Below are 12,552 nucleotides of genomic sequence, written 5' to 3'. Positions count from 1 at the left end.
TGGCCTCTGCTCCGTAGCTGCTGGGTGACCTCTCGTTTGGGACTCTACTCGGCTCTTCCCAGGAGGGTGGCACAGTTCCCCCCCCCTTTTGGTGGTCCTCCTCGGGTCCTCGTACTCTGGGGCCTCTGGCTTGTTTTTCTTTCTTTCTTCCCCCTTTCTCACCGTCTCTTCTCCCCTTTGGTTTTCTTTCTCTCCCTCTCTTTCTTTCACTCTTTCTCCCTGTCCTATCCCCCAGTCATGCCTGTCCTGTTTGTAGCAACCGAAAATAAAATAAATACATAATTATAATAAAGGTCAATCAAATGGACCAATATGGCAAGGCCATGATGATCCACTTGGTAAAATAAATCCGCTTGGCATCTTTCTTGGCCTTAAGACAACAATTCTGATGGCTAAAGATCCAAATGGGACAAAAAAAAGAAAAAAAAAGAAAAAATTGTAATATCTCTTGTTAACCAATGATTTAGCGTTTTGGACATACCATCAATTTTGTCTTTTAGGTTTTTTGATTCTCTAGTGTTGATGTCTTTGTTTAAATAAATGCCTAGATATTTGACTTTATTTTTCACTGGAATCGTCCTCATGCTATTTTCCAAACAATCATAAAGTGGCAAAAGTTCACACTTCTTTAGATTCAGACACAAGCCTGAAGCTTTAGAAAAAATTTTAATTACATTCAGTTTCTGGAACTTAATCTAACAATAACAGCTTGTTTTCACAACTCATTGTGGTGTTGTGATGTGACTGTTCAGAGAGTTCATGATAGAAAGACGTTTGCATAAGCAGAAATAGTAAACACTTATCAGTACAACTCAGTTGCATTTCATGACAATAAAACTTAAAAATCCTCTAACAAGTTCAATATCAAAAATATTTATTCCTTCGATGTCTGAATGGTTCACAATGAGGTAGGCCATTAATTGAGTGCAAAGAATAAATAATTTTGGAGAAATTGGGCAACCCCGTCGAATTCCACGGAATACGTCTATCCTAGGTGTTATGCCTGGATTGAGCGAAACATAACTATAAATCTGCTTGTAGAACAGTTTGATCACTTTGCAAAATTTGTTTCCAAATCCAAAAAGTTCTAAAGATCTAAATTAAAAATTATGGTCTATTGAATCAAATGCTTTAAAAAAAACAGTCAATAAATAATATTAAACTTTCTGAATTAATAACGGATCGGTAGTCAATCATATCTAATATTAATCTTATGCTATTATGAATCTGCCTTCCTTTAATAAACGCTGATTGGCACTCATCAATTAATTTGTTTAAGATGCTCTTAATCCTATTTGCATATACTAAGGCTAATAATTTGTAATCATTACATAAAAGTGTTATGGGTCTCCAATTGTCTAGCACTTGTAAATTTTTGTTTGGTTTGGGCAATAAGGTTATTAATCCTGTTTTCATTGTTGGGGATAGTTCTTCATTTTTTAAACAATCCAAAAAGCCATTAAATAACAAATCTTTCATCTCTAGACTATAGAAATAAAATTTATTTTTTCCCCCATGCTCAATCCACTTGGCTTTAGACCTTATATATGCTCCTTTAGCCTTAATCAACTACACCTTATCTAGCTGGTGTTACAACGATTGTAAGTGTTCTGACTCGTCTGCAGTCATACAAGGCTTACCACATAATACAGTGGGGCAAAAAAGTATTTAGTCAGCCACCGATTGTGCAAGTTCCCCCACTTAAAATGATGACAGAGGTCAGTAATTTGCACCAGAGGTACACTTCAACTGTGAGAGACAGAATGTGAAAAAAAATTCCATGAATCCACATTGTAGGATTTGTAAAGAATTTATTTGTAAATTAGGGTGGAAAATAAGTATTTGGTCACCTCAAACAAGGAAAATCTCTGGCTCTCACAGACCTGTAACATCTTCTGTAAGAAGCTTTTCTGTCCCCCACTCGTTACCTGTATGAATGGCACCTGTTTGAACTCATCATCTGTATAAAAGACACCTGTCCACAGCCTCAAACAGTCAGACTCCAAACTCCGCCATGGCCAAGACCAAAGAGCTTTCGAAGGACACCAGGAAAAGTATTGTAGACCTGCACCAGACTGGGAAGAGTGAATCTACAATAGGCAAGCAGCTTGGTGTGAAAAAATCAACTGTGGGAGCAATCATCAGAAAATGGAAGACATACAAGACCACTGATAATCTCCCACGATCTGGGGCTCCACGCAAGATCTCATCCCGTGGGGTCAAAATGATCATGAGAACGGTGAGCAAAGATCCCAGAACCACACGGGGGGACCTGGTGAATGACCTGCAGAGAGCTGGGACCAAAGTAACAAAGGTCACCATCAGTAACACACTACAACGGCAGGGAATCAAATCCCGCAGTGCCAGACGTGTTCCGCTGCTGAAGCCAGTGCATGTCCAGGCCCGTCTGAAGTTTGCCAGAGAGCACATGGATGATACAGCAGAGGATTGGGAGAATGTCATGTGGTCAGATGAAACCAAAGTAGAACTTTTTGGTATAAACTCAACTTGTCGTGTTTGGAGGAAGACGAATACTGAGTTGTATCCCAAGAACACCATACCTACTGTGAAGCATGGGGGTGGAAACATCATGCTATGGGGCTGTTTTTCTGCCAAGGGGACAGGACGACTGATCCGTGTTAAGGACAGAATGAATGGGGCCATGTATCGTGAGATTTTGAGCCAAAACCTCCTTCCATCAGTGAGAACTTTGAAGATGAAACGAGGCTGGGTCTTCCAACATGACAATGATCCAAAACACACCGCCCGGGCAACAAAGGAGTGGCTCCGTAAGAAGCATTTGAAAGTCCTGGAGTGGCCTAGCCAGTCTCCAGACCTCAACCCCATAGAAAATCTGTGGCGGGAGTTGAAAGTCCGTGTTGCAAACATCACTGCTCTCGAGAAGATCTGCATGGAGGAATGGGCCAAAATACCAGCTACTGTGTGTGCAAACCTGGTAAAGACCTATAGTAAACGTTTGACCTCTGTTATTGCCAACAAAGGTTATGTTACAAAGTGTTGAGTTGTATTTTTGTTATTGACCAAATACTTATTTTCCACCCTGATTTACGAATAAATTCTTTACAAATCCTACCATGTGGATTCATGGATTTTTTTTTTCACATTCTGTCTCTCACAGTTGAAGTGTACCTCTGGTGCAAATTACTGACCTCTGTCATCATTTTAGGTGGGGGAACTTGCACAATCGGTGGCTGACTAAATACTTTTTTGCCCCACTGTATGTATGTATGTATGTATGTATGTATGTATGTATATATATGTGTATGTATATATATGTACCGTATTTTCACGACCATAAGGCGCACTTAAAAGTCTTAGATTTTCTTCAAAAAGTACGGCGCGCCCTATAGCGCAGTGCGCCCTGTGTGTTGTAATGAGGACGTAGTAGAGAACACCATGAGAACGCTAAAGGGTGAAGTGTGGCCGAGTTGGAGGAAAGACTCGAGCGGTGGATCATCGAGCAAAGAACGAGCGGGAGAAGCGTTTCGACGGTCACCATTCAGCTAAAAGCAGTTTCACTTTCACTTTTTATGAAATGGTGCCATTTTTCCATCCGGACCAGGACTACGGTAGCGCAGCAACTTCCAGCGGATTATAAGGAAAAGCTGGCCATCTTCCGCTCCTATTGCAGCAAACACATCCAGCCCAGCCACGTCACTAACATGGACGAGGTCCCGCTCACTTTTGACATCCCAGTGAGTCACACTGTGGAGAAGGGGACCAGCACGGTAGCGATACGCACAACGGGGTATGAAAAGTCTTCTTTTACTGTTGTGCTTGGCACAAAGAGTGGAAGGCAGCGCCGGGCGAGTTACGCCACAATTTGCGAATGGATTGTAGATGCTTGGGCTAACATGTCTGCTGGCACTGTTGTTCGAGCTTTCGCAAAAGCCGGCATCATTTCCGAGGAGCCGCACGGCACGGAAAGTGACTCTGACAGTGAAGAAAGTGAACCTGGAATGTTTGATGGAGATTTAGCGCAGCTGTTCAATTCAGACACAGAGGATGAGGACTTCGATGGGTTTGATTGATGATAAAAATGTGAGTACCAAACTTTGTTTTGCTCCTGCTTTATTTTTAAATACGCACACTTGTATGCTTGTGTGTTGTTGATGATGATGATTACTGGTAATAAAAATGTGAGTACCGAACTCAGGTTTGCTCCCGCTTTATTTTTAAATACGCATACGGTACTTGTATGCGCCCTATGATCCAGTGCGCCTTATGTGTGTGTTAAATACAGTAACGGCACACATAACTGAGACTGCGCCTTTTAGCACAGTGCGTCTTATGGTCGTGAAAATACGGTATATATATATATATATATATATATATATATATATATATATATATATATATATATATACTGAACAAAAATATAAACGCAACACTTTTGTTTTTGCTCCCATTCCCCATGGGATGGACGTAGAGACCTAAAATTCATTCTAGATACACAATATAACCATCCCTCCCAAACAGTGGTCACAAATCAGTCCAAATGTGTGGTAGTGGGCACATCTGCTATATTGAGATAATCCATCCCACCTCACAGGTGTGCCACATCAGGATGCTGATCTGACATCATGAGTAGTGCACAGGTGTACCTCAGACTGCCCACAACAAAAGGCCACCCTGGAATGTGCAGTTTTTTGCGCTATTGGGGGTCTGGGGACCCAGAACCGGTCAGTATCTGGTGTGACTACCATTTGCCTCATGCAGTGCAACACATCGTCGCATGGAGTCTATCAGATTGTCAATTGTGGCCTGTGGAATGTTGGTCCACTCCACTTCAATGGCTGTGTGAGGTTGTTGGATATTCGTGGGAACTGGTACACGCTGTCGTATACGCCGGTCAAGCACATCCCGAACATGCTCAATGGGTGACATGTCCGGTGAGTATGCTGGCCATGCAAGAACTGGGACATTCTCAGCTGCCATCTGCCCTGAACAATGTGAACCATGATTCATCCGTGAAGCGCACACCTCTCCAACGTGCCAGACGCCATCGAATGTGAGCATTTGCCCACACAAGTCTGTTACGGCGACGAGCTGGAGTCAGGTCAAGACCCCGATGAGGACGACGGGCATGCAGTTGAGCGTCCCTGAGACGGTTTCTGACAGTTTGTGCAGAAATTGTTTGGTTGTGCAAACCAATTGTTCCAGCAGCTGTCTGGGTGGCTGGTCTCAGACGATCTTGGAGGTGAACCTGCTGGATGTGGAGGTCCTGGGCTGGTGTGGTTACACGAGGTCTGCGGTTGTGAGGCCGGTTGGATGTGCTGCCATATTCTCTGAAACGCCTGTGGAGACGGCTTATGGTTGAGAAATGAACATTCAATGCACGGGCGACAGATCTGGTTGACATTCCTGCTGTCAGCATGCCAATTGCACGCTCCCTCATTGCTTGTGGCATCTGTGGCATTTTGCTGTGAGACAAAACTGCACATTCCAGGGTGGCCTTTTGTTGTGGGCAGTCTGAGGTACACCTGTGCACTACTCATGATGTCAGATCAGCATCCTGATGTGGCACACCTGTGAGGTGGGATGGATTATCTCAATATGGCAGATGTGCCCACTACCACACATTTGGACTGATTTGTGACCACTGTTTGGGAGGGATGGTTATATTGTGTATCTGGGATGAATTTTAGGTCTCTACGTCCATCCTATGGGGAATGGGAGCAAAAACAAAAGTGTTGCGTTTATATTTTTGTTCAGTGTATATATATGTGTGTATATATAATCACTGACTTTCAGCTTGTTGTGTTTGTGGATATATGACTGACTTTACTTATTAAACATTCGCACATAAATAAGTGACGTCATATTCAGTACTTTTGACAGTTCACTCTTCGGCCGCTCCATCTTATTAGAGAAATTCCACATACATAAATGTAAATTTCAAAACTCAACCCCATCATTTAATTTGTTTTTGACTGAAATTGAATATTACTTAAACTCTCTTAAATTAACTTCCAATAAAAAAGGTTTATCATTGATTGAAATTCATTCAGAAATGTTTAACGAATGAGCTGTCACAACTTTCAAGTACAAAGTTGTTATGAAGTCTGTCACATATCCCCCCCTTTTTTTCTTTTCTATCCTTTATTTATTTATCCTTCTTATTTCATTGTACTGTATATTGTTACTCTTATTTGCCTTGTATGTCTACTGTACAAACTGAACTGGAATGCCTGACTGTTTGCTTTATGATTTCAATAAAGTTTGGAAATAAATAAGAAACCTCTTCGGCCACTCCCTTCTGCCGTATTTTGCGGCACACTTCTCCACACCCACCGCCGCGCTATGAATTGTGGGATATATGGGACCACGAAGCGTGCACCGGACCACGCTTGATATTTGGGGAAATCGACGGCGCATTTGGAGTATGCATTTGAAGTACACTTCAAATTGGGACAGCCGTCGTCGCGTGGCGGTGACATAACCGCACTTAAAATGCGTACTTCAAGCGTGCAGTCTCTTAATTGGGACACAGCCTATGTCCTCTGCCTCAGCCATTTTTCTTATTTCCCTGTCCTTATCACCACTAGAGGGTTGTATTTCATTTTATGTACTGGTTATGGCAGAGGTAGGTACGGGGTTATTTAAGGTCAAGGGTAATTCTGTCCAGGTGTTGCTGATGAGAAGGGGCAAACCATTTCCTACTGTGCTTAGTCCAGTTACTTGTTGTCTGTGTTTAAATGGAAATTTAAATGGATGTTGCAAAGGAAATAAAAGTCCCCTTAGGCCCCCTCCTTGATTCAGAGTCTTTCCCTTGTCATGTAAATGGTCTCCTTGACTCTGGTCTCAAACAGGCGTTCCTCCCTGTCCAGGATGTGTACTTGTGTTCCTGGAGGACAGGCGGGTCCACGGACCAGTCCACAGCTGAACACCGTACTTGGGTTCAACTTCCAGTGAAACTGAGGCCACAGCTCAGGACAATAGAAGATTGAAAAATGCTGCCTGGTCTAATGGGTCTCAATCTCTGCAACGTTCGGCTTTCAGAATTTGTCTTAAACACCATAAAAGCATGGATCCATCCTACCTTGTATCAGAAAAACGTTGATGAACTCTGAGCAAATGAAACCACAACTTTAAAAAAATGAATTCACAAAATTAATTGTTTCGACATCTTAAACACAAAATCATAAGTTTTAATACCTACAGCAAGTTTAAGAAAAAATAAAAGATTTTAAAGATCTTTCAACCTTTTTTCTCAAATGTAAAACAGCAGATGGAACTTACATGCGTCTTTTATGGAATTGTCTAAAAATATCTAAATTCTGGCTCTGCATCATCAAGGAAATGAACTTGATACTAAACTGTAAGATCTGTAAAGATCCGGGTCAATTCTTACCACAGTTGCTGCCTCTGAATAAAAATCTGGACAAAAGAGATCCACATTATTAAATAAGCTTACGTTTAATGTCAGGAGATGTGTTATTGAACTGGATTACGGAGCAGCCCCCCTACTGTAACTCAGTGTTACAAGGAAATTTTTCATAACTTTCAGGTCAGATTTTAAATAAGCTGCAGGAACCCTCTTCAGTGTGAGTGGAGAGCAGCCAAGTCTCCTCCTCTGATAAACCTCCATCTGTGCCACTGAAAACAGTTCATCTGACTGACTGTAAACATGTTTCCATTTGTCACTTCAGCCTTTACTCTGAAATACAGGAAATGAAATCACAGCTCAAACTTCTTCATCCAACTGCTGGAACATAGCGAACCACTCGACATGAACACTGAAGCAGAACAGTTTAGAAACCTTAAAATGAGACTAGGGAACCATTTTCATTCATAGTTGCCTCATCAGATCTTTATAGGAGATTCACTCTGAACTCTGTGGAGTCTGATCTCAAGGGTTTTGAGTCTGACACTGAAACCAGAGGATCTTTCTGTCTCTTTAGATTCACTGTGATCCAGTGATGGAAGTGATTTCAGCCCTGAGTGATCACGCTGATGTTTGCACAGAGCAGACAATGAGGTGAATGTTTGGGCACATTGGTAACAGTGAAACAGTTTTTTAGTAACGTGGGATCGTTTGTGTTCGGAGTATGAACTGAGATTCCTGAAGCTCTTGTCACACTGGTCACAGCTGTAGTTTCCTTCCATGTGTGTACGTTCATGATAGTTACGATTAGCTGATTGTGAGAAGCTTTTGTCACAGTATCTGCACTTGTATGGTTTCTCTCCTGTGTGGACTTGTGTGTTTTAAGCCCACTTGCAGTAATGAAAGATGACCCACACTGATCACAGATGTGCTTTTTTGTCCCACTGTGAATGAGTTCATGTCGTTTTAATCCACTTGATGTGGTGAAGCTTCTCCCACATTCTTTGCAAAATTTCAGTTCTTCTCCAGTGTGTCTACGTTGATGTGTTTTTAAGGTGTATTGGTGCCCCTCAGGGGTGTGTTCTGAGCCCTCTGCTATACACCCTCTTCACCCATGACTGTATTTCCTCCTGCGCGTTGTTAAGGTTCAAAATATTGGGGATGGAGACAAGAGAAAAACCACAATAACAACACTGGTCCGGTCGGGTTGAGTCAAACGATGATTTAATGATCACACACGTGGGAGATGGACACTGATGCAGACAGCCTCAAAATCTCAAAATGGTGGAGCATTGCTCAAACTTTTATAGCCTCTGGTGCCTCCACCTTATCATACAAAGCCTAAACATTCACATGCTTTCTCTCACACAGCGCCTAAGCTACGACCTTGGCTCCCTGTTTATCTGCTCCTGCTGAAATGGGGCAGAAAACTCCAGCACACTCTGTTCTCTTCTACTCAGACAAATTAGATTTCTTATAACTCAGCAGTATAATGCATCATAAAACAATATCATTCATTCACAACAAGTCAGCAGTTTAATGTAATGCAAATCAGTTTAACTAATGCAATAGTTATCAGCTTCTTCTAATTCAGGAGAATAATGCAAACTAAAACTACATAATAATTCACAATCTTTAATTAGGGGTATAACATGGCATAAAATAATATCATAATTTTACAGCGTCCAATCTCATTGTTAAGTTTGCAGATGACACTACAGTGCTCGGACTTATATCCAACAATGATGAGACAAACTACAGGACAGAGGTGCAACAACTAGAGTCATGGTGCCACGACAATAACTTGGTCTTAAACACCAAAAAGACCAAGGAGATCATTGTAGATTTCCGGAGGAAGGGTCATAACAACCATCTGCCTCTCTTCATTGGCAGTGAGGCGGTGGAGAGGGTGAGCAGTTTTAAATTCTTGGGGGTAACTGTGACCGAGGACCTGTCCTGGGGCAACCATATCACCTTAGTTGCACGGAAGGCCCAACAGCGCCTCTACTACCTGAGGAGACTACGGAGCGCACACATTCCCAGATCTCTGATGTTGAACTTCTACAACTGTGCCATCAGCAGCGTCCTGACGCATGGATTTCTAGTGTGGTTCCCCAGCTGCACCAAGGCCAACCAGCAAGCACTCCAGCGGGTGGTGAAAGAAGCTGGCAGAATTATTGGAACAATTCTGCCAGAGATTAGTAATATCTTCCCCACTCGCTGTCTGAAGGTGCACAGTATCCTGCGGGACCAACATCACCCTGCGCGCCACCTTTTCCACCTGCTGCCCTCAGGGAGAAGGTACAGGTCTATACAGGCCAGAACATCCAGACTGGCCAACAGCCTGTATCCACAGGCTGTGAGGCTCCTGAATTCTGCCCCCCTCCCCTCTCTGCCCCCCTCTCACGGACAATAACCATATCCAACTTCTTAATAGCACTGAACTGGTTTGCATTGGTGCATTATATCTTTATTCTCTCTTCCCCCCCCCCTCCCCTTCTTTCTTAAATAGACAACCATCATATCTCACAGTACAATAATATTGAACGGGTTGCATTGTTGCATTTTGTCATGTTTCTCAGTTCTTTGTCTGAATGTCCTATGAACATTACCTGTCTTGTTCTCATGTTGTTGCTAAGGATTGTCTCATTGCACTGAAGTTACACTGGGTTAAATATTTACACTTGGGTTTTAACCCTTTAAGACCTACCATAGAACCAAGTCCGCCAGAGCTTATATTATATTTTTACATGCTGTGGAGCCATTTTTGAGAGCATTTCAAGTTGCTATATATCAATACAACCATTATAGCCCAGATTTTAATAATATGTATTCATTAAGTGCATAGTAATTACATAAATTGCAAAAAAAGTGCAATAAACTACAAAAAAATTGAAAATCGTTTTTGATTTTTTAACATATATTTGTAGTTAGAGAAATTTAAGAGGCTTATCCCTCAAAACTGTAAATACAAAAAAGTTGCACAAAATAGTTTCCCACCACAGGAAATTTATTTTGAGTGTCTTCATAGTTTTATTTTTGAAATACACCAATTTTTATACACTGCAGGAAAAACGAAAATAAATATTATAGTGCAAATTTGCAAAAAAGCAGCATATGCATCAAAATAAACTATTTCCAGCAGTGCAATATGAGTCCTAAGCATCCCAGAAACGACACAGAAAGTCATAAAGTCAAAGATAACTTTTAAAAAGAGCAGTATAGGCCCTGAGGCCCTGATCGCAAAAAAGACTACATTTCCGCGAAAATGACGTCACTTCCGGTTTCGGCCAGGTAATGGCGGAAATGCAAAAGTTCGCGCTGACGTCTATTCCAACGTAGGAAGTGTTTTGAACAGCTGATTGGATCGGCAAAGCGTGTTTCTGGAATATTATGTTTTTGTTCCTGCAAGCGCTTTTTATGCAGTTTTTGCTAAGCTTTATGTGGAAGGAAACCGTGACCTAGGACAAGCTGATGGCACAATATGTAAGTACAACTCCTCCGGTTTCATATGCAAAAAAAAATATTGCGCTAGCTTACGTGGTTGCAGAGCTACTGGGATTTAAAAATAGTTACGCATAACAGAGCGTTCCCGCTCCGATCGGCTCTAAAGGGTTAAGGGGTTTTTTTTGTTTTTTTTTTTGTTTTTTTTTTACGGGTGTACGGAAGCCCCAAACGCAATTTCATTGTTCTTTGACAATGACAATAAATAAATACTTGACTACTTGACTTGACTTGACTGCAATTTTTTCCACAAAGGTCACAACGAAAGTCTTTCCCACCACCACAGTGATGACAGGGTTGAGAACTGGATCCATCTGTGTCGCTCTGCTTCTAAACAAAGACACAAAGACAGTGTAAGTCAGTCCTTCAACACTTTTATCCTGAACATCGCCTGAAATAAAGAGCAAATAAAAAACAAACAAAAATCATAACTGAAATGAAAATCTGAATAATCACTCAGAGCTGCTTTTTCATGCAGTAGAATTGACGAAACATCAGAATCAGTGAGCTGCAAGCCTTCAGCCCCGACCGTGTCCGTGCTGTCGGGTGAGAAAGGCGACATCTCACTGATTCTGATCTGCGGGTCGGCGCTTTGTGTTTACGTCTTTGTGCAGAATCCGTGTACCTGCTCTCATTTACTGTTTGGTGGTTGTCAAAATTTTGTGAGGTTTCACCTGAGATTCGGGCATGTCGAGCAAAATAAAATTATATTAAAAAAATCGATTCAGAATTTTAATGAATTGATATCACGTTATCCAAGCCAGAATTGATTTTAATCAGTAAATTGATTATCAAAACCCACCCCTAGCTGAGACAGTTTAATGAGCATAATTGTTCCAAACAGTCAGGCTAAAATGACAAGTTAAAAATATAAATACATACCTCACAGTAACTGCACTTGTAGAGTCTCTTTCTGGTGTGGATCTGTTGGTGTACTCTCGGGTAATGTGGAGCTTTATAAGGTCTCTCCTCAGTGTGGGTAAACATGTGGCGTTGGAACTGTTTGTTGGTTATAAACTGTTTGCCACATTGATCACAGCAGTACACATCATGTCTGGTGTGAATGCGTAGGTGTGTATTTCGGTTCCCTAACCGGCTGAAGGTTTTCCCACAGATGTCACAGCTGTATGCCTTAATTCCAGAGTGGGTAACTAGATGACTCTGTAAGTGGCCACTTTGAGCAAAAGCTCTTCCACACTGATCACAGGTGTACGCTTTAACTCCACTGTGGATGAGTTGGTGGTTTTTTAGGGAATCCTTCCTGGAAAAAGACTTTCCACACAAGTCACAGCTGAACGGTCTCTCTCCAGTGTGGATGACCTGATGATGTTTCAGGTGACACTTGGAAATAAAACCCTTCCCACACTCATCACAGGTGTATGTTTTCTCTCTCTTTCTTGGTTGAGGTTTGTCGGCCTCCTGAGAGCGCTGACTTCTCGCTCCATGTTGGTCCTGCAGTGACAGAGATACAAACAGAGGCAGTGAGTGAAATGCAGTCGTGGAACAAACTCAACCTTCAAACTCCCTCCATTAACACTAGTTTTAAACCTGAAGGTGGAGTGTGGCACCAAACACCTTAAAGGCATCTTATCCCCACCTGCTGGTAGTTCTAACACATTACATCCAACCTGGTGTTAAAAATAATTCATGACTGTTCAAACACTCTAAAATAATCTTTTCCTTATTTTCCTTACTTTTAC

General features: G+C 41.8%; 1 protein-coding gene across 3 annotated transcripts in view; it reads right to left on the bottom strand.

Annotated features, from left to right (window-relative positions):
- LOC143420378 (uncharacterized) overlaps positions 1-12,552 on the bottom strand; it is a 37,171-nt gene that overhangs the window by 16,449 nt on the left and 8,170 nt on the right. Inside the window, exons 4-5 of one of the 3 annotated variants that reach the window (XM_076888433.1) lie at positions 11,735-12,304; positions 5,771-11,182 (exon numbers count right to left, since the gene is read on the bottom strand). The exons of the other annotated variants lie outside the window; for them this stretch is intronic. Coding sequence (XP_076744548.1) covers positions 10,964-11,182; positions 11,735-12,304 — 789 coding nt within the window. The 3' untranslated portion in view covers positions 5,771-10,963. Of the gene's footprint in view, positions 1-5,770; positions 11,183-11,734; positions 12,305-12,552 lie in introns of those variants that run through there. 3 annotated transcript variants of the gene reach the window in all.

Source organism: Maylandia zebra, linkage group LG9 (assembly GCF_041146795.1).
Source record: "Maylandia zebra isolate NMK-2024a linkage group LG9, Mzebra_GT3a, whole genome shotgun sequence".
NCBI lineage: Eukaryota > Metazoa > Chordata > Actinopteri > Cichliformes > Cichlidae > Maylandia > Maylandia zebra.
Note: the sequence above shows the minus strand (reverse complement) of the source record. Positions and strands in the feature narration are given on the sequence as shown.